At 42.3% G+C, this 21017-nt stretch overlaps 2 protein-coding genes across 5 annotated transcripts in view; one reads left to right on the plus strand and one right to left on the minus strand.

Annotated features, from left to right (window-relative positions):
* Positions 1-5484, plus strand: part of Adcy3 (adenylate cyclase 3) — a 103296-nt gene extending 97812 nt beyond the window's left edge. For both annotated transcript variants that reach the window (XM_017802160.2, XM_008848650.3), the window contains exons 18-22: positions 1624-1770; positions 2174-2293; positions 3116-3239; positions 3784-3908; positions 4469-5484. In XM_017802160.2, the coding sequence (XP_017657649.1) occupies positions 1624-1770; positions 2174-2293; positions 3116-3239; positions 3784-3908; positions 4469-4651 (699 nt within the window). In that variant the 3' untranslated portion in view covers positions 4652-5484. The remainder of the gene's footprint in view (positions 1-1623; positions 1771-2173; positions 2294-3115; positions 3240-3783; positions 3909-4468) is intronic.
* Positions 4735-20937, minus strand: Cenpo (centromere protein O). 3 transcript variants are annotated; one of them, XM_029553792.1, is made up of 8 exons: positions 20796-20937; positions 20550-20661; positions 18198-18367; positions 11502-11619; positions 10420-10679; positions 8481-8652; positions 6585-6748; positions 4735-5275 (listed from the first exon to the last, which is right to left on the minus strand). In XM_029553792.1, exons 2-7 carry the CDS (start codon positions 20593-20595, stop codon positions 6615-6617), a joined length of 900 nt encoding a protein of 299 aa, XP_029409652.1. In that variant the 5' UTR covers positions 20596-20661; positions 20796-20937; the 3' UTR covers positions 4735-5275; positions 6585-6614. The 3 variants fall into 3 exon arrangements, with proteins under 3 accessions (XP_029409652.1, XP_008846852.1, XP_008846860.1); XM_008848630.3 differs by lacking the exon at positions 4735-5275 and having other exon boundaries at positions 6281-6748; XM_008848638.3 differs by lacking the exons at positions 4735-5275; positions 20550-20661 and having other exon boundaries at positions 6281-6748; positions 20700-20821.
* Between the last annotated feature and the right edge of the window lie 80 nt (positions 20938-21017).

The raw sequence follows: 21017 nt of genomic DNA on the forward strand, positions 1-21017 counted from the left end.
ACTTCAACCATGATAGACATTTTGGCTGGGTAAAGTAATCTGGACTGGCATCTGTGGTCATTTAGAGTTGTACTTTGGTCCAGGCTCTTCTGGCTTTCATAGTTTGCACTGAAAAGTCAGCTGTAATCCTGATGGGTTTTCCTTTATATGTGATTTGTTGTTTTTCTTTTGCACCTTTCAGTATTTTCTCTTTGTTCTGAACGTTTAGTGTTTTTACTATGATATGCCGTGGAGAGTTTCTTTTCTGGTCCTGTCTATTTGGTGTTCTATATGCTTCTTATATTTGTATGGGCATGTGTTTCAGTTTTGGGAAATTTTCTTCTACAATCCTGTTGAAGATCTGGTCCATACCATTATCTTGAGATTCTTCTCCTTCCTGTATGCCTATAATTTGTAAGTTTGTTTTTTTTATGGTGTCACACCATTCTTGTATATTTCATTCTTGTGGTTATTTTTCAATTTTTCATAATCTTTGCTTGAGTGGTCTAATTCGTCCACTTTATCTTCCAATCTTGATACTGTTTTCCATTTCACTCATCCTATTGGTGAGGCTTTCTTCTATTGTTTCTATTTGGCTTACTGTTTCACTTTCTTCTTCATTTCAGCCTGAGTATTCTTCAATATTTCTAACTCTTTTCTGAATTCATTCAGAAGTTTATCCCTATCTTCCCTCAGGTCTTTGATTTCTTTGTTTGCCTGTTTTTTTAAGATCACTGAATTCTTTTATCATGTTTATAATTGTTGTTTTGAGTTCCATGTCCTGTGTTATCTCTAGGGAGTTCTCATTGTACTCCTCTAGAGGACTACTGGTACTTCGTGGAGATATATTATTTTGTTTTTTCATGTTATTATTTTTTCTTTGTGGATTTGACATGTGAATTTCCTTCATAGTTTCTGACTCTTGTGTGAGACTCAAGCCTTCCTTTGTTGAGTTTAGATTTGTGGTTTACTTATTGGGCATGAAAAGCTGGTTGGTCTAGGCCTCAGGTTCTCTCTTTTGATTTTATATTGGAGTGGCCTAATTGCTTTTGTCTTCAGGAGTTCCCATAGAGGCCCAAGTGAGATGAGGCTCAGATAATATCAGGCTTTCTCCTAAGGTCTGGGTCCTTCCAGGAAAGATGCTAGTCTCAGGAAGCTGGTGGTTGTGCCACCTAGGGAAGTAAAGGAAGGTGAGGTCGGGACCAGGCCTAAAGGGTTCCTGGTGGCTGCAGGGAGTTAATGGGTTGGTCTGGATGCAGAGGATCAGGAAGCAGTGGTGGCTCTGGGCCGAGAGGTTAGCCCTGGTGTCTGGGGTGCCCAGACAAGAAATGGGCCAATACCCAGCCTAGGAGGAGAGACTGGTTGGGGGAGCTGGGAGGGTGAAAGAGGGTGAGGGAGTCAAGGTGTGCTGGACTTACCCAGGGGAGGTGCTGGTACCAGGACACTGGAGGCTGTGTAGCCCAGGAAGCAAAGGCATATGAGGGCAGGACCTGGTCCAGAGGGCTCCTCAGGACCAGGAAAGGTGCTGGTACCATGGCCTGACTTTTTATGTGGGTTCTCAACATGTGAATTCTGGTCCTCACACTTGTGCAGCAAGTGCTCACCCCCGAGCCATCTCCCTAGCCTGGCCCTGCCTCTCTTTAGGAGCTGTACAGCCAGTCTTACGATGAGATTGGAGTCATGTTCGCTTCCCTGCCCAACTTTGCTGACTTCTACACTGAGGAGAGCATCAATAATGGTGGCATTGAGTGTCTACGCTTCCTCAATGAGATCATCTCTGACTTCGACTCTGTGAGTGTCCGTTGTGTCCCCTCTGCCACAGAGCTAGCTCTTCCTAGATCATATCCCAAGACACGTTGCGGAGGCCAGCAAAGCAAGTTACACCAGATGAGTCTCCTTAGATCTTCCTACCCTGAAACCCATACTCAGCAAACATTTATCTGCTCTTTTCCTTATGTGCTGCACCACCTAAGAAGACTGGCCACTTAATCTCAGTGTTAAGGGTATAGACATTGAGGCTCAGAAAGTTAGGAAGTTTACCAAGAATTGTGTGGCAGGGTAGCATGGGATAAGCAAAGCTGCCACAGGATAGCACCTCTTGGATGCACCATCAATCCTTGTCAGCAGGCAACTTGTTACTTGGCTCATTTACCTCCCTTGATTCTGCTAATTCTGTCCTCAATCCTGGCCTCAGCTCTTAGATAATCCCAAATTCCGGGTCATCACCAAGATCAAAACCATTGGCAGCACCTACATGGCAGCTTCAGGAGTCACCCCAGATGTCAACACCAATGGCTTTACCAGCTCCAGCAAGGTAACTCAACTGCTAGATAATTAGCAAGGTACCTCAGTGGCTGGAGAGGTACAGGTCTGCCCAGAGGAGTTAGACTGGCAGCCAGGCTCAGTCTGGGAAATGAGAATCAGATGAAAAGTCTGCCCTACCAGCACAAACAGTGTGGACATAGGTTTCCTGAGAAAGGCTAATGAGCGGAAAAGCAGCAGCACACACACAATACCCTTTAGAGTTCCACTGTGGAGGGCTAAGGTGGCCATGCCCGCTTCAGGCTCTATACTGTCACAAGAACTGGAGAGCAGTTCTGGAACAATGAAAACTTAAGGAGAGCCCTGGGAACTCACTGGTTCTCAGCCTTTTCTTGTACGGAGCCTGTGCAAACCTGTGCCTGTTGCTTAGTTTTCAGGTACTTTGGTACCAAGCAGTGTTCTTAAAAACATACCATTAGTTTTTCCTTTACACCTCCTGTATTAGTAGTGCTGTCAGCTCCACCTTCTGGATGAGGTAAATGAAGCAGGCTGAAGGCAGCTCATCCTCAAGTGTTTACAATCTTAAGCGAGGACCAGGCTCAGATGGGGAGAGGTGTCACACACGGGCAAAAATCCTGTTTTGTTATTAGGCTGCAACTGAGTTGGGTGGGTTCCATCTTTCTCACCACTACGGCCCAGTCTTTGCCCTGCACACATGTATGAACTCTGCAGCAGAGACACTGGAGCTAAAGAGCTGGCTGCTTCCTTTTTTGGAGGAAGAAGGGTGTTAGCAACTAGGTACAGCAGCTATAGGAAGGATGCAAGTGAGCAGACCACGGCTAGCAGCTCTGACACTCACCTCTGCTCCATGCAGGAGGAGAAGTCGGATAAGGAACGCTGGCAGCACCTGGCTGACCTGGCGGACTTTGCACTAGCCATGAAGGATACACTTACAAACATCAACAACCAGTCATTCAACAACTTCATGTTGCGCATAGGTAAGGACTGTGGCCATGCTGGGTGAGCAGCAGACCAGAAGCTTAGGAGGCTAAGGCAAATTGAGTGTGTGGGGGGCAGAGGGAGCGTCACACACTCACAGAAATAGAAGGGACCCGAAGAATCTTTAGCTCACTTCTCTTTGAGATAACAGCTCAGTCTGGCCAATAGCCAGTTTTATTGGACTGCCCATAGTTTCTGTGCCTACTGCTCTTCCTGGGGCGGGGGTGTCTCATTGATTCTGGGTGTGCTTACAAGAGCTCAAAATACTAGTAAGGTTACAGAGAAGCTAGTCACTACAGTCCCGAGTAAGTTCGTTAACATCATGAATAGCACTGACATCTGCCAAGGTCTTAGTGAAGACCAGATGAAGAGAGATGATTTTTGCCTTAAAGAAGCAAAATTCCTTTAGTGAGGAATTCAGACATGATATGATCAGGAACCTTGTGGTGGTAGTCAGATGGTAATCTATTAAAGAAAAGTTAGTAGCTTCAGAGAGGCTAATACAAGGTTGGTGCGTGGCTGTGCTTAACTGTCTCTACCTAGGCATGAACAAAGGAGGAGTTCTTGCTGGAGTCATTGGAGCCCGGAAACCACACTATGACATCTGGGGCAACACAGTCAACGTGGCCAGCAGGATGGAGTCCACAGGGGTCATGGGTAACATCCAGGTAAGTTCAGCAACAGAACTGAGCTCGTGCTTGGATGCAGGGAGGATGACCCAAGGGAAGAGTAATGCTTTGCCATATATTACTGCTCCTACTCGTGGGCCATAGTGCTAAGTTGGCAGTGCTGGGCAAGTATGCACATGTGCAGAGACTTCTAAAGCCTTAACCAAGGGAGAAAATGCCCTTGTCTTATTTGCAACATTTAGAATTGAGTTCTAGGTAAAAAAAGAGCCCACCGTTTAATGTCTATATCTTCTACCAATAGCAACTTCTGCTGAAATGATCTTGAGCTCTATCAGTGTCAAAAAATGGGCTTAGAGACAGAACAGAGGGGAAGAGTTCTGACACGGTAGTCTGCCACATGAGTGTCCCATGGCTGTCCCTGGACCTTACCCCATGTGGGGTTGGGGGAGAAGCACTGTATATTCAGCACTGATCAGGGCCTACACACCACCAAAGCATTAGTACCGCCTGGATCCCTCAGCCCCAGCCACCTACAGCCCCTGTACCCATCAGTCTTGTCTTCCTTCCTGACCCAAGCTGTCTCTGTTCTCTGTGTGCAGGTGGTAGAAGAAACGCAAGTCATCCTCCGAGAATATGGCTTCCGCTTTGTACGACGAGGCCCCATCTTTGTGAAAGGGAAAGGGGAGCTTCTGACCTTTTTCTTGAAGGGCCGGGATAGGCCGGCTGCCTTCCCTAATGGCTCCTCTGTTACACTGCCCCACCAAGTGGTGGACAACTCCTGATGGCCTCTGGCCCACAATGGTCCCCATAGGAAGGGAGATGTCAATTTTTGGAAGTGAAGAAAGGCTTTGGGAAAGGGCAGATGACCAAGTCCCAGCGTTCTCAAATTGTTGAAGTGCACATTCCCATAGACTTTAGGTTTCAAATTCCTCAAGCCTTCCTTTGTGGAGATGTGAGCTCTGAGGGTGGCCATACTACTCCTCAGTATGCCTGTAGCTTCCCCAGAGTAGGGGTCTTAGGTGTAGTCTTGGAATGGTCTTTCCAGAGCCTTTGTTCCAACTCAGTCCTTCATCCCCTAGAGAGGCCATGGCCACTGTGAACAGGACTGCGGCAGGAGTGGAATAAAGCTGCCTTAGCTGCTGGGCTGGGCATACACATAGGGGAGCTCTGTTGAAAGGAGGGCTCAACAGGCCCAAGACTGCTGGAGACTGCTCCACTCCCATCTGGAACTGACGGCAGTGCTTTTCATTGTGAGGAGAAGCGCTCCATGGAGACCTGGTTGCCTCCCTATGGTCGACTTAGGTTCAATGGCCCTTATCCTGATGTTCCTGATAATCTTGAAAGGTTCTTCTGGAACCCCGTGTCACCTTAGTCATGAGAGCAGTAAGTGCAATATTTTCTTTCACCTGGTGGGGGGGAGAGGGGTTATTTCTGAAAGAAAAATATATAAACAGATCTTCTACATTTATATTTTTAACCTGTTTAAAAAAAACTTTCCGATATTGCCTTGCCTTTTGAGCTCTTGCTACAGTCGCCTTTGCTACTGCTTTAAAAGAGAATTTACAGGTATTGATAAAGAACAAGACTGTTTTATTAAAAGCTTTACTCAACTTGATGGGACTGTTGTGACAATTCTGTTAACACATGAACGAGTACTTTGCTTTTGCTGACACAAACTACTGGTCCCTTCCACATGTCTGGAGGGCAAAAGTCTGAACTGAAACACCTTCCAAGTTTTCCATAGGGTGGCCCAAGCTGGCTTACTGTCCCCTGCATTTTTTCTGGGTTTGCTGCAACTCCCATACATAGAAATGTCTAGGAAGTGGCCAGTTCAAGAGTGAAGCCTAAATGCAGCTCTGAGTACAGCTCTTATTTATGACTAGGCGAAGTAGGAACAGGAGTTATAATAAGGAGAACTTGACCAGCCAGACAAGTTTTAACAGATGTCAAGTAGCCCTAAGCCAAGGAACAATACAAGCCAGCACATCTGAGACCCACGGTTACAGAGAGAAGATGCATGAAAGCAGCTAGAAATGGGGAGATTGTTACAGCCATAGCCATGACACGGTGCTTACAGGAGGGAGATATGACTCTGTGTCTGTGTGTGTGAGATATGACTGGGGTGTGTGTGTGTCCCACTTCCCTTTGCAACAACTTAATTCATGTGCAGATGTCAAACCCTGTTTTCTCAAACTGACTTCATGCACCCATTTCTCTACCAAAATGTTTCAGGAAGCAAAATATTAAATACAAAGAACCAAAGCTATCAAAAATACCTCACATCAAATAGTGACCTACAATGTACTGTTCTAAATGTAAGATTAAACACAGTTCCCTTCTTAGCCACATGCCCATCTTACATCATTTCAAAAGTCTAGGAGAGGAAAACAAGGTAGAATTACAGCTTCCACAAAAGCTAGAAATACTCTTTAATTTTTCACAAAATGTCTTCAATTATCCCAGTTTAGCTGACTTTCACCAAAAATATACATGGTATGTTCAAAAGAGTAGATGATCTTGAAAACTGTCACAAGTGACAGGCATTCACAGAACCGTTCAGAACTCCTGGGTCTGTGGACACAGCATGCTCTTTGTCATCCTGGTGAAGCAGGCCAGGGTGGTGCCCAGGCCAGGGTGGTGCCCAGGGAAGGACTCTGAGCATTTCCACAGTTCTTGCTTCTAGGCCCTGGACTGTGAGCAGTTATGAACACTCACTTCAGATGTGTCCCCAAGACAAACAGCATTTTAGGAGACCAGGCTCAAATCCAGCTTTTCAACCTCTTTTGAAAATGAAGCAAACACCTGATGCAGGGGCTTGGTACGGAAGAGTATTTCATGGGATGCTCGATGCTCTTCCCAGTGAGTAGATGCCTCCATCCCTTCAAAAAAACAGCATTCTGTCAATCTCACTTAGTCTAACCAGGGGAATCAGACCTGGTTCAACACTATTCTGGACCCATGTAATTTTTTCTTCTTTTTCTTTTTTTGGTCTGTAGCTCTGGAGAGGCTGCCCTTTATCAGACCAATACAATTTGAGAACAGGGATTTTGGGGTTAGAGAGATGACTCTGTGGTTAAAAGCACTGGCTGCTCTTGCAGAGGACCTGGGTTCAGCTCTCAATACCTACATGGTGGCTCACAACCATCTGTAATTACAGTTCCAGGGAATACAATGTCTTCTGGCCTTATATATGTGCACTTATATACATGCAGGCAAAAACACTCATACACATAAAACAAAAAATACTTTAAAAAATTTAAAAATAGGGACTTTAGGAAAATCTAGACAGAGAACTTGTAATGCTAATTACTCTCGCCTTTACTTCTTCACATCTCCTATTCACGATTCTAGGACTTTCTTTTCCCCTTAAGAGATAAGATTTATGCAATTTGGGAGTCTTTTAGATAGACCCACTGAAAGGGTACTCCAATTGCCTCACCCTGTGTTCCTGTTCAGCACGGAAGAAACCAGAGTGGTCTGCGTCCCAATTCCTTATTGGCAATTTGGGTAACCTCTTCAGAGGATGGTGTGATAAGAATAGGAGGTAGGAATTGGCTAGGCAGTTACGGTAAAAAGACCCCAAAGAAAAGTAGCCAGTTTCTTGGCTAAAAGTCAAAATGTCCTTGGGCCTCTTAGGAACATACTCTATTCCAAAGGCCAAAAATGTCCAAAGTATTTGGGAGCTTTTCTCTAATCCTTAAAAGATTTTGGGGTTACCTCTTCAGAGGGGGGAATGTTAGAGTAGCCAAAAGCTCCATAAAAATAAATAAATCAAAGAAGAAGAAAAAACTTTGTGCGGCTGTCATCTGTACTTGAGTGTGGGCTTTATGGCACAGCCATAAATGTGGGGTGCCCACTCTTCTGTAAATAAATCCCTACCTTATGCTCTGTTAAATAAATTAAATTTTAATAAAATGGAAAAAAAATCTACACAGACTAGAAAAATCTAAAACTATTGCTATGAAATTTTTTGACAGCATCAAAATATCTGCCTCTTAAAAACATTTTATTGGGTGTAGTGGTGCACACTCTGGAGGCAGAGGCAGGCGGATCTCTCTGAGTTCAAGGCCAGCCTGGTCCACATAGTGAGTTCCAGGCCAGCTAGGGTTACAGTGAGACCCATTCTCAAAAAGACCAAAAAAACAATAAAAATTTTTAATAATTTTTTTCATTATTGCCCATGTCAAATTATTATGTTACATTTAATTTAAGCAAGTTAAAAAAAAAAAAAAATCTCCCAGCCAGTCCTAAAAAAACTGCTATTTTCAGAATATACTCTAGAGAGCTGTTTTGGGCTTCATTCATCATAGACAACCCTAGACTCAGCCTTAGTTGTTTGTCTTTGAGAGAGGATCTCCCATGAAAACAAATTGCAAACTGAAAGAATTTGGGCTGACCTGGGAGGGCAAGGAGTGGGAAAAACCAGGACAATTATGTTTACTATTTACAAAGAGGAAAAATGGGCAGAAACAAAACATTCTTTATAGCTTCGTAAAACTTCTAGCATGTAGGCACAAGAAAGAGCTTGAAGGAGACTTGTTATATTCTATATATTTCACTCAACTTGCTTAAACTAGAGCATATAAGTTCTCCACCGAGGCATCTTCTTACCTTGATATGTAACAGTGACGTCAGTTGGAAGAGTCGCTGTGAGGTCCTCATACAGCAATCTGGCACTAAAGGAGAAAGACTGATCCCTTCCATCCACTTTGTAGGTAAATGACAGCAAGTTGCACAGGGAGTTTCTTTGCAAGGGTACAGTCAGGAGCGCTTCAAAGTCACTCTACCCAGGTGAGGAACAAAGAGTGTCTGATGCTTACTATTCCAGAGGCAGTGGTTGTAACACTTTAAACAAGTCTACTAAAAGGAGGGCCCATTACTTAAATTTCAGAGAAATGAAGAGGAACAGAAAAAGCCCTGAAAAAAGGACCAATGAAAGACAAAGGGCTGAGGATGCAGTCAGTTAGTGGAGTGCTTATCCATGCTGCCCTAGGTTAGCAGCACTACCTAAGCCAGATTAGAAGTTCAAGGTCACCCTTGGCTACATAATGAAGTCAAGAACAGTGAATGACCAGGAGAACAGATGCAGATACCATTTCTACCAAGAATTTCATTGACATCAGCAAGACTTTTAGTTTAACTGATGCCTAGATAGAGGTGGAATTGCCAAGCTAGAGTCACTTCTTTCCCTATCTATGGTTTCCATCATAAACTTTGTTAAACTGCCACTCTAAGAAGGCAGGCCAGAGTTCATAAGATACACAGCATTCCTCTGTGGTCCTCTGCATCTATACCTAAGGTTCAGCAACACTTAGCTCATAATATATAAACTCGAAATCCATGCTGAGCATTAACAGCATAGCAACACACTCCACCTTGTGATAAAAGTTTGAGAATTAGGAATTGCATTATCCCTTAACTAGGATCCACCTCTTAATATCACTGAAAGCTGCAAAAGGCTACGAAATAAAGACAGGGAAGTTGCCTGTATCTAAGAAATAAGTATTAGTAAGGCAATAGATAAGCTGAGTGTGATGGCAAATGCCTGTATCCAACAGTTAAGGCCTAGGTAAAGATTGCTCTTTTGTTTGAGGGTGGTTTGGACTACATTGTGAGTTCCAGGTGAGCTAGAGAGAGAGAGAGAGAGAGAGAGAGAGAGAGAGAGAGAGAGAGAAAGAGAGAAAGGTTGAGGGGAAGGGAAGGAAGGGGAAAGGGAAGAGGGTGGGTATAGGAAGGTAGAGAGAGGGAGGGGGAGGAAAGGGGAGAAAGGTAATGGACAAACTTCTGGTTTGGAGTTAGAAAACATTAAAAAAGAATGCTTTGTGTGTGTGTGTGTGTGTGTGTGTGCGCGCTGGAGAGATGGCTCAGTGGTTATGAACACTGGCTGCTCTTTGCAGAGGACCTGGGTTTGGTTCCCAGCACCCACATGGAGGCTAACAACTGTCTATAACTCCAGTTCCAGAGGATCCAATGCCCTCCTCTGGCCTCTGGGCATTGCATGCACACTGTGCATTTACATACATGGTAGATAAAATACTCATACACATTAAATAAATAAAATTTGAGAATATTTTTTAAAGTGCTGGGACAGTAGGTCAATGGTAGAGCACTTACCCAGGATGTGCAAGGCAATCTCCAGCACTGTTTTTTAAAAAAGTATAGATAAAAATAATAAAATAGCCAGGCATGTTGCCCATGCCTTTAATCCCAGCACTTGGGAGGCAGAGTTCAAGGCCAGCCTGGTCTACATAGTGAGTTCTAGGACAGCTGGGGCTACAGGAAGACCCTGTCTCAAAAAGACCAAAAAATAAAAATAAAAATAAAATAATAATAAAAATAAATCTGGGCACGGAGGTACACATATGTAATCCCAACATTTAGGAGACAGGCTGGAATTATGCCACAAGTTAAAGGTCAGCCTGAGCCATATATCAAATTCTAGGACAGCTAGAGTAGCAAAATTGTGTCTCAAAAACAAGCAAATGAAACCTGTTCCTTTGAAGTCAGTCATGGGCAATATAACGAGATACATAAATTTCTACACAAATACCTGAAGTCTGTCTGCCTGGTACTTCCTCCCTGAATAAGCATTTACGTATTCACAGAGACTGAACAGGAAACGCTGAAGATCACTCTGGAGGTACGCTGCAGCTATCTTTTCTAGAGGGATGAAGACTGGGATGGAATGGTGATGTATCCAGGGTGGTTTCTCCATGACGAGGTCCACAAAGAAGGAATCCAGTAGGTTCCCTTCAAAGGCAGTACTTATGCACACACAGACTCCACGGCTGGTCAACTTCCCACTGAGCCCTAGCAAACAATGAGACAGCACCTCTTAGTAGATGCCAGGCAAAGGTCCCACATCATACCAGCAGCCAGCACAAGACTTGGCACATAGGCACAATGTGCACAAGTGCAGCCTGAATGAATGGGTGTCAGAGGCACCGCCTCCAGATGATCAGAGTCATCTGGTTCATATGAGCATGAGGAGTTAAAACCATGGAAGAAGCCAGCACTGGGAGGCAGAGACAGGTGGATCTCTATGAGATCGAGGACAGCCTTGTCTACATAGTGAGTTTCAGGCCAGCTGGGGCTACAGGAAGACCCTGTCTCCAATAACAACAACAACAACAACAACAACACTCCAAAATAACAACAACAACACACTCCAAAAAAACCATGGAAGAATGAAGAATGAGAAGATACCCTAAATATCAAATTACTGAGGAAAAAAATTGAAAATTTTGTTTCACATATTCCTCCTTTCTTCCCTGAACACCAATTTGTGACAGTCCCCAGTTCTTCCCATAGTCCTCTTTGGCATAGATGGAGAACAAATCCCTATTTAGGATGAAACAGAGAGATCTGAGGAGCTAAAACAATCTGACACTAACATAAAGCAGGCAAGCAGTAAGTGAAGCACAAGTACAGGACCAGCAACAATGACTACAAAAGGAATGGCTTCAGCCGTCCACCAACCAACCTTTATTGTCTAAAGAGGCCAATCTTAAAGATAAAGATATACCTACAAACCAGCATGCCAGCTTTGTGTGTATATGGGGGAGGGCAGGGGTACAAGGTAAGTTCTTAGAAAGTGGGTGAATGAGTCAGATCAGAAAAAAGAAATCATACCTGTAAAACGATATGCCTGGAGAATGGCTTTCACGTTTTCTTTCTGCTTTTCCAAAACTTGCTGCTCACTGATCTCCGCTGTTTGGTTAGTTTCCACGTTGGCAGAACATGCTTTAACCTGCAAGATAGGCAGCAAATATTACTAGATACAAAAGGGTATGCCACAAAGTCTCTATCATTCAACTACATAAAAGCAAATACAGCTTCTTTATTATGTGAGGCACCAAGCAACTGGTGCTACCATGGCCATTAAGTTGGTGCTATGAATTTACAGCAGAGGGGGAGGATGTAGTCATGATGAGGAATCTAGAGGAGAAACTGCTAGCTAAAGACCAGCTGGGATTCTGGGGTAATGGAGAAGACTGCAGAGGAGGAAGGAAAGGGTATGGGCAAAGTCTAGGGAGAACACAGGGTGGACAAAACAGTTGGCTATGAAAAGGCAAAGCAGGAAAAGCTAGTCTGGGCCAGACTGCAGGGTTTCCACAGCCAGGACCCAAGACTTGCACTTCTAGCTACAGCCTAGCAGATGGTATCAGGCTGACTTTTCCTCTGAGGTAAGTATGCCAGCTGGAGAATCTACCCCAACAAGCAAGCGAACTGAACAAGCAAGCAAACAGGACATGCTCTGAAGGTATTAGAGAAAACCCAAACAGGATTCAAAGTAAAGAAAAAGGCTTTTGAAGGAAGCTGGCTTTCCCTGCAGCTCCTCCCCTCAGAGCATTTGTTGATCTGCATTTTAAGGTGCACTTTCACTGCCTGGGGAGAGGAAAATTGAAGACCAACCAACATTACCACAGCAGCCAAGATCCCACCGGAAAGGGAAGTCAATATTCTGCATGCAATATGGCCTCCTGGCATTTACTAATTCCAGAACTTCACACTAGGGAGGCAAAGGCAGGCTGGTCTACATATGAGTTCCAGGGCAGCCAGGCTACACAGTGAGACCCTGTCTTAAAATAAAAACAAAACTACTCAGGGACAAAGACAAGAGAAACCGATGAAAGAGGACTCAACTATCTGAGTTTTCAGGCAAGACATTAAAATAGGTTAAAAGACAGAGGACTCATACCAAAGACCTGGAATCCATACAAAAGAATTAAAAGAACTAAAACCAAAAAAACAAACAAACAAAAAATCAGTAACTAAAATTAGGTATTTAGGCTTAAGAGTCAATTATCCTATCAACATCCTATCAAGGAAAGGAGAAAGGCTCAGAGAGAGCCACCTTTCCCTTTGGATTTATACACAGTTAGGATCCATGGGAGAGAGACATTTTCTTCAGTGGTGTAGCCACAGGTAAGGTGCCCATGCTCCTGTAGACAAACCATCACCCATGCTCTTGTAAACAACCCCAATGAAACTCATTGGATCACCCCTCAAAAAACAACCCATGAAAGTAGAAGGGGGGCTACTGGAGAAGAGGAAAGAGATCAGGGGGAGTGGAAGAAGAATGGCTAACAGGGGTATAGTAAATATACTTATAAACCATCCTAATGAAACCCATTATTATATATGATTAGTATATGCTAGTAAAACATTTAAAAAGAGCCAATTATTAAGAAAAGGTGAATAAATGCAATGAAATATAGATATATTTTCATATTCACATTAAAACAAGCATGAAAGCAAAAATAAGATTAGAAAATTAGTTAAAGAAATAGGTGACAGGGAAAAAAAAAATCCATGGGGAACCTTAGAGATAAGTAAAGAATGCGGCAGACACATTACTTGGAGTGATAATGCTCAAAGTTTTCAATAGATGAAAAACTTCAAGAGGCTCTACAAATGCCAAGCAAAATAAAATACCACCTATGACAATATTATGATATAGAACTGCTGAAAAACAAGACAGAGAATCTTAAAGAAGCTGCAGGAAAAAAAAAAAAAAAAGATGACATTAAGGCAATAAGACTACCACCTAATAAGACCAATACCTACCCATGAGAGGAGTTATGGACCTAGAGACAAAAGAATGACATATTTGAAATATGAACAAAAGCAATGTGCAGTCTAAGCCCTAGAACAGAATAAAGAGACAAACTTAGAATTACTAGTGGATTTAGCAAAGTTGCCATATAAGGCCAAACATAGGTCTATCTAACACAACACACAAATAGGAAAAACATCTAAAACACAATATCACACTTCAGCAGTCACCAAATTGCATACACTTTGTGGGGGTCAAGCCCAGCCAGTGTCATGATACATAGCCCAGGCTGGTCTTGAACTCTGGATCTTCCTGCCTTAGCCTCCCAAGTGATATTACAAGGTCTATGCCACATGTCCAATGGGGTGTTTTTGTAAATAAGGTTTTACCAGCTCACATCATGCATATTTTGCATGTATCTTTCATACAAACAACAGCAAGCTATGTAGCTGCTACAGAGATCACAGCCTAAAATATTTGGCTCCCCGCCGCCATCTACATAGTGAGTTCCAGGCTAGTTGGGGCTGCAGAAAGACCTTGTCTCAAAAAATAAAAAGAGCAAGCAAGCCTGCTGACAGACCAATGGAACAAAACAAAATCCATAAACATACTCACTGTACAATACAATGAGAAAAGAGATCTTTCAAGACATGCTGGATGTATTGGTAGCCGTATGGGGAGGGGATGTAAACATGGCTTCTATCACACAACACATAGAAAAAGCCATTCTACAAAGTCTATAATTCTAAAAGATAAAACAACAAAGCTTAAAAACCACAGATCATCATTATTTTGTTAGACAAAGGTTTATTAAACAAGAACACAAAGTATAAAGCTAGATTTCTAAACTGGGGTTCATTAAAAATGATTTTTCCTCTGGGCGTGGTGGCGCACGCCTTTAATCCCAGCACTTGGGAGGCAGAGGCAGGTGGATCTCTGTGAGTTCAAGGCGAGCCTGGTCTGTATAGTGAGTTCCAGGACAGCTGGGGCTACAGGGAGACCCTGTCTCAAAGAAAAAAAAAAAAAAAAAAAAAGATTTTTTCCTCACAAGATACCATTAGAGAATGGAAAGCCAACCCATAGTCTAAGGAAAGATCTAATACATATACTCAAAGAACTCATATCCAAAATATGCAAGGAAAAAGATTCTTAATTTTTTTTTTTTAAGTTTTAGGGTACTTTTATTATTCCACAGAGAGGCATTTTTTAACACATATTTCCAGAAATAACTTGAAGCAGGTTACATAAAAATATATTTATACAATGAAGTTTAAGGGGAGAAAGGTAGGAATAGGCAATATAAACAATCAAAGACCAAAGGATTTGCTAACATGAGGTCCATTTTTGAGGAATAATGAAGGCTTCCATTAGATCTGTTCTTTTTTTTTTTTTTTTTTTTTTAAATCCTATTACTAGGCTTGTTAACAGAAATAGGTTAGGGGTTATTTACAGAAGATTGGATACCCCCCCATTTACTTCATAACAGGGGCACAAAATGGCCAGAAAGGTGCCTTATGGCAGTCTTGGCTTGTATATCCCCTCCCCCACATGCAGTTAAGGCCCAGTGATTGGGTGGGGGGAATAACTGACTCCCCCTTGATGCATTGAGGAGCTGGGAAGGAAGTGTGACTATAGCTTGCTGCATGGTGGTCGGAGGACACTTCCAGGAAACACTCTACCCCTTCCTCAGGCTCTTAATTTTTTTTTTTGCCAACCTCTTCCACAAAAGTGCCTGAGCCTTGGAGGGTGAAAAATTCTTAATTTTATAAGTAACAAAAATTTTGCAAAAACGGTGACATATGGCTTTAATCCCAGCACTTAGAAGGCAGAGGCAGACAGACAACTGTGAGTTCCAGGCCAACAGGCACTATATTGTGAGACCCTTTCTCAAAATATAATACCAATAAATAATAAAAACCAGTTTCTCTTGTGTAGAGGGAATGTAGTGTTAGGGGGAGGGTGCCACAAGAGGTGAACTGGATTTGTTGGCAAACATCTGTAATTACAGACATATAATCTATGTCATGTGGGTGTGTAATTTCTTTTCCTTTTGTATAAGGATGAAAGGCCACTGCTGTTGCCATCACCTGCTGTCTGTAGGCTCTGCATCCTCTACATCACAGGTCTCCACATTCCACTGAGAAGCTAGTATAGAAGCAACAGCTAGGTTGGGTTTCCCTCAGTGTGGCTACAGCAGCCCTAGGTCTCCAAGCAACAGAGGCATTGGATTTCCTGGTTCTGGGAAGCTTATTTCTCCTGTGACTGGGACAGTCCTACATATATCTTTGTACCTGGGCACTGAGATAAGTAAAATCTGTTCCCAAGTAAGATTTCTGAGTGTCCAATGGTGGAGGAGGGACTCTCCCCTCAGCAAACAGACAAAATAAGATGTCCTGTACTCTGCCTTCACTACTGTTCCTAAATGGGAGACAGCATCTCATGTGCCTAGGGTCAGGTCTACAATCATCCATTTCTGATACTAATTTCTGGCTTTCTCCTGTGGATGGTGGCTTCTACATGGTAAACTATCAAATTGCATCAAGTTTCCATGGGCTCCGCTTGATCATTTGTTGACCATCCCCAGATTGTGAAAGGTCTAGCAATCTTCTATGGAAATACTCTTTAAAAAAAAAAGTTTATTTTATTATTTTTATTTTATGTGTATGAGTGTATTGCCTGCATGTATGTGAGTGCACCCATGTTGTGCAATGCCACAGAGATCAGAAGAGGGCTTCGGATTCCCCTGGAACTGGAGTTAAGGATGGTTCGTAGCTTCCATGTGGGTGCTGGGAATCGAACCCGGGTCCTCTGCAAGAGCAGTCAGTGCTCTTAACTGCTAAGCCATCGTTCCAGCCCCGGAAATACTCTTTTTAAACACATTCAAGGGATTAAAGTGCTACCTGAACTGTTAAAAAAAAAAAAAATTTGCAAAAGCCTTGCAAAGCACACTCAGAAGATTTTCAAGCGTCTAATACAAGCGTTGAAGGGAGAGTGATTCTAGGGTTCCCTGTGAATACTAAAATCTCCGGATACTCTAGTCACTTGCCTGAAAGGGCATAGTATCTACATATAACCTACAACCTCCTATAGACTACATTATCTCTAGACTATTGATAACACAATACAATGTAAATATTATACATTATAAAAACAGTTTATACTTTGTTGTTTAGGAAACAATAGCAAGAAAAAAAGTCAAATACAAATTAAATCCACAATAAGATGTTATTATATTCCCATGATAATGACACATTAAAAAAATATATTTTATTTATTATTTTAACTGTCATGTGGATTCTGGAAATCAAACCCGGGTCTTCTGCAAGAACAACCAGTGTTCTTAACTGCTGAGCCATTTCTCCAGCCCCAATAATGACAAATTTTTAAAACTGACAATACCAAGTATTGGTAAACATCAAAACGCTAGAAATCATCCACACTATTGTTAAAAATATGAAACTGGCAGAAGCATTGCAAAGAACTGGCAGTTATTTACTAAAGTTAATATGCTTGCCCTATGTCCTAGAAAGTCTTATAGGTTTGCACCTAGTAGGAAAGTGAATATTTTTACACTAAAAAATTGCAACAAGAATGTCTCAGCAGCAATCTTCATAATGAACCCAAAGTGAAATAACCCAAATAGCCCACATGGTGGCAATAACAGAATGGGTAAATTATAACAGTCATAAAACAGAACTGCTGTGTAGCAATAAGGGTATGGCAAATCTCACAGATGTGCCGGTTAGCAAAATAAGCCTTACCTAGGAGAGTTTATACTTTTTACACTTTATATAAAGTTCAAGCTAGGTATGGTGACACACACCTATAATCCCAGCACTCTGAGGCTAAGGCAGGGTATCATACAGTCTAAGTCAGCCTGAACTGAAGTTAAGTTCAAGCCTAGCTAAGTAGTGAGACCCTGTCTCAAAACACAGAAACAAAGTTGGAGAACAGGTAAAACCACTCTGGTAACAGAAACTAGATCAGTGGTTATATTGAAAGACGTGACTAGAAGGAGCCGAGGGAAAACTCTGGGGTGCTAGTAATGCTCTATGCTTTTCATCTGTGTGGTAAAAACTTAGTTGTATTCTCTTTGTTAAAAAGTCCATTACATTTGTTCCCTTTACATATATTTCACTTCAATAAAAAGCAAAGGAAATTAGAGAGGAAGAGTGGGCCAGGAGGATAGGGTTATCAGAGAGAAAAGAAAAAGAAGGACGGTTGGCCTTATTGATAACTTTGGGCAATGAATGAGTGGTTACTGACAGTACTTGGCCAAGGAAACAATGTGGTGCTTTGTAGCACATTTTGACCCTGTAGGATATACTGGAAAAACGGGACTATTAAAAGAGACCCCAACCTCCAGATCACTATAATTATCCCAGTACCTAAACCACCTGATAATTATTTACTTAAGCTGTTGCAGAGGAGGGAGTAGGCACAAAGGTGACAAAGGAACATTCGAGAGGTTTGCTGACTGGACCTTGGCTAGAGAGGAAACCAGAAAGAAGGAATGATCAATGTTCATTGTAAAGTTTTGAAACTAGGGACAGAAAGATGGCACTGATGACAAAAGTATAAATGACTCAGACCTACTGAGATTGAGTAACAGGCTTAGCTATCTCTGAAAGAAGGCTGAGAACTGCTATAAAGAAGAACCTGCCTGACCCCTTACTAGTGCCTGACAACAAACATACCAGCTTCCAGATCCTGACTGCTCTTTATACCCAAAGAAAGCCTGCCCTTGACAATGTTATGTGTCTACTCACTCTGGCTTGCCGTCGCTTCACTTCAGCCCTCAGTTTATCCCGCAGATGCCTCAGCTCATGAATCTTGGTTCTAAGAACATTTTCGTCTCTCTGAACTCTTGGCAGCTCTTCAGACTTTTTATGAGACCTGGACATTTGCACCTCTAGCTTTTCCAAGTGAGCTAAAACACCTGAAAAAAGTAAAAAAGGAATTTCACAAGAGGACAAAGGTTTCTAATGTTGGCAACAAGCACTTCAAGAATGAATAGTGATGTCTTTCACCCAGGATTTCGGGGCCAGCTAAACTGTTACGTTATCTGTCATAAAATGTATAACCAGAGGATCTAAGGCCCAGATCAAAGACCACCAACCTCTCTGGTTGAACACCAATGTAAAAGCACTCCCTAACCAGGACACTATTCAAAGAGAACAAGAGACTCTGAGTTGTCTATTGCTTTGTAGGCAGCATCATTTTACTGAAGCCCAGTTTATCAGAAAAGCACATCTTTAGGGTGGAAAAGGATGGTTCTCAATAGCTTTACCACAAACAAGATGAAATCTCCCTTCCTATGCTTTTAACAACCAGACATCATTTAATAAGGTTCCTTATGCAAATCTGATAACTATTTTGTAGAGTTCACAAGAATATTTATTTACATATTCACATGTAAAATAAAGATTCACAAAATATTTTCTTTTAAGAAATATTCATTATTTTTATTTTGTGTGTACAAGTGCATTGCCTTCATGTATGTAAGTGCATCCGTGCATGCAATACCCACAGAGGTCAGAAGAGGGTGTTGGATCCCCCTGGAACTGGAGTCATGGACAATTACCATGTGAGTGCTGGGAACTGAACCCAGGTCCTCTGCAAGAGCAGCCAGTGCTCTTAACTGCTGAGCCATCTCTCCAGCCCCCAAAATATGTATTTTCTTTACTTGTCTTGGGACAATCCAAAAACTTATTTCAATCACCTATACAATCAAAACTAGCCACTCTTATGAAGACTAGTCATTAATACTAGGTATCTTATAACTAGTATAACTCTCACTAAACAACATACATAAAACTAGTCTAAGATGGAAACAGACACACAATATGCAGCATCACCATATTGTACTTGTTCTGATGGTTACTTATTGCATCTGTCTTGCTTGCTATCTTGTTTTCTCAGGAGCCCTAGGCTAGCATTATCCTTTCTATCTGCTGTATCTGTTTCCAAACTTCTACCTTGTTACTTGTTTTAAAAGAAGCAAAATTAGCACCTGGTGTGGTGGCTCACAGGAGGTTAAGATGAAGAATCACTGACCCCAAGGCCAACTTGGGCTACACAGTAACTTATTTCTAGAGAATGGGTTACTCCAAACAGTTTAACACACATTTTTGCTTTTGAAGTAACAAATTTTAACCAATATACTGTTCATTATCTTATATTAAGGGTTTTGTTCTTGCTTTTTTTGAGACAGGGTCTCACTACGTAGCCCTGGCTGGCCTGGAATTTTCTATGTAGATCAGGCTGGCCTTGAAGGCACAGAGATCTGTCTGCCTCTGCCTTCTGAGTGCTGGGATTAAAGGCATGCACCCTTATGCATGACCAGATTAAGTTTTTCTAATATTCTCCAACATGCAAAAAACATAATGACTCAGAGGAAAACAAAGTCACAAAATTGTATAATCCTTAGGGTTTAGACACAAGGCTGAATAAGGACTTCAAAACTCCTTCTGAGTAGCATAGCACTGGAAAGGCACCCTAAATAAGAACTGTCCATAGTATGTCTACACATAAAGAAAACAGTTAAAGCAACCCCACTTCTGGACAGAAACAGACTGGTAAATCTCAGTATCCAAATGACTAAGGACCAGTACAGTAAAGGTCATAGTGTCATAATGTTAATCAACTCCAATAATAAATTTCTGAAGATTTCCTATGTTAAGACTCCTGTGCTAAATGCTTTATTTACATAGCATGTGAAGAACTATATTTCCTGCATATTAGACATGTATTAAATGGCTTACTTTAAGTTCATGGAAATAATCAAATACTTAATATACAACCTCAAGAGTGGCCCTTCCTCAGAGGTAATAAGTCTGAAAAGAGGAGTCTCACTGGTTAGGACTGTAGCTATGAATATAAACACTGAGTATACTATAACGGCAATCTAGAAGCTTCAAAAGGCAAAATCTAGAATACATTAAGTAATTTTTCCTTGTTTAATAGTCTTGGCTGTTTATCCTTTTAACTCTTCATTTCGGTTCCTTTCGCCATCCTGCTTTCTTAATAGTCCACATGAGTTGAAGTAGAAAAGTGGTCTTGCAACGTACAGGCCATTTCTAGACAACAGAAAATATAGGGAAAGCCAACCCTTTGAATACCTCCTTCGGATTCTCCGTCTTGACATAAAGTATTCACCGGCTCCATCTCCTGTCGGGTCTCAAGCGCCTTCTCATGAAGCTGCCCGGGCAAGTTTAATAGGAACCTAGATGCCTTTAATGGTAAAATGGAAAACGACAACAAAGTCATACCTACTGCCACTCAGAGAAACTCAGAAGGCCCGGGATAAACAAGATGTCCCCGCTGGCCTCCCTTTCCTAGGGCTGCTCCGCTGGGTCCACGCCTACCTCACCGCAGCTCCGCAGCCTCCAAGGTTGCGGCCACGACGGTCCAGCCGGACTTCACTGTGTACGGAAGGAGCTGCAAAAGACTGCTCAATCCTCCACCCTGGTCAATTCCCTCTGTCCCTGGGTCTTCCCTCCTCTTCACCTTTTCCTCACCCAGCACAGGGTTTAAGAACTCCCGCCATTTGCGCCATCAAAATCCAACTACCGCTCCCAGCATGCTTC

The sequence above is a fragment of the Nannospalax galili genome, unplaced genomic scaffold (assembly GCF_000622305.1).
Source record: "Nannospalax galili isolate Female #2095 unplaced genomic scaffold, S.galili_v1.0 scaffold1191, whole genome shotgun sequence".
Classification (NCBI taxonomy): domain Eukaryota; kingdom Metazoa; phylum Chordata; class Mammalia; order Rodentia; family Spalacidae; genus Nannospalax; species Nannospalax galili.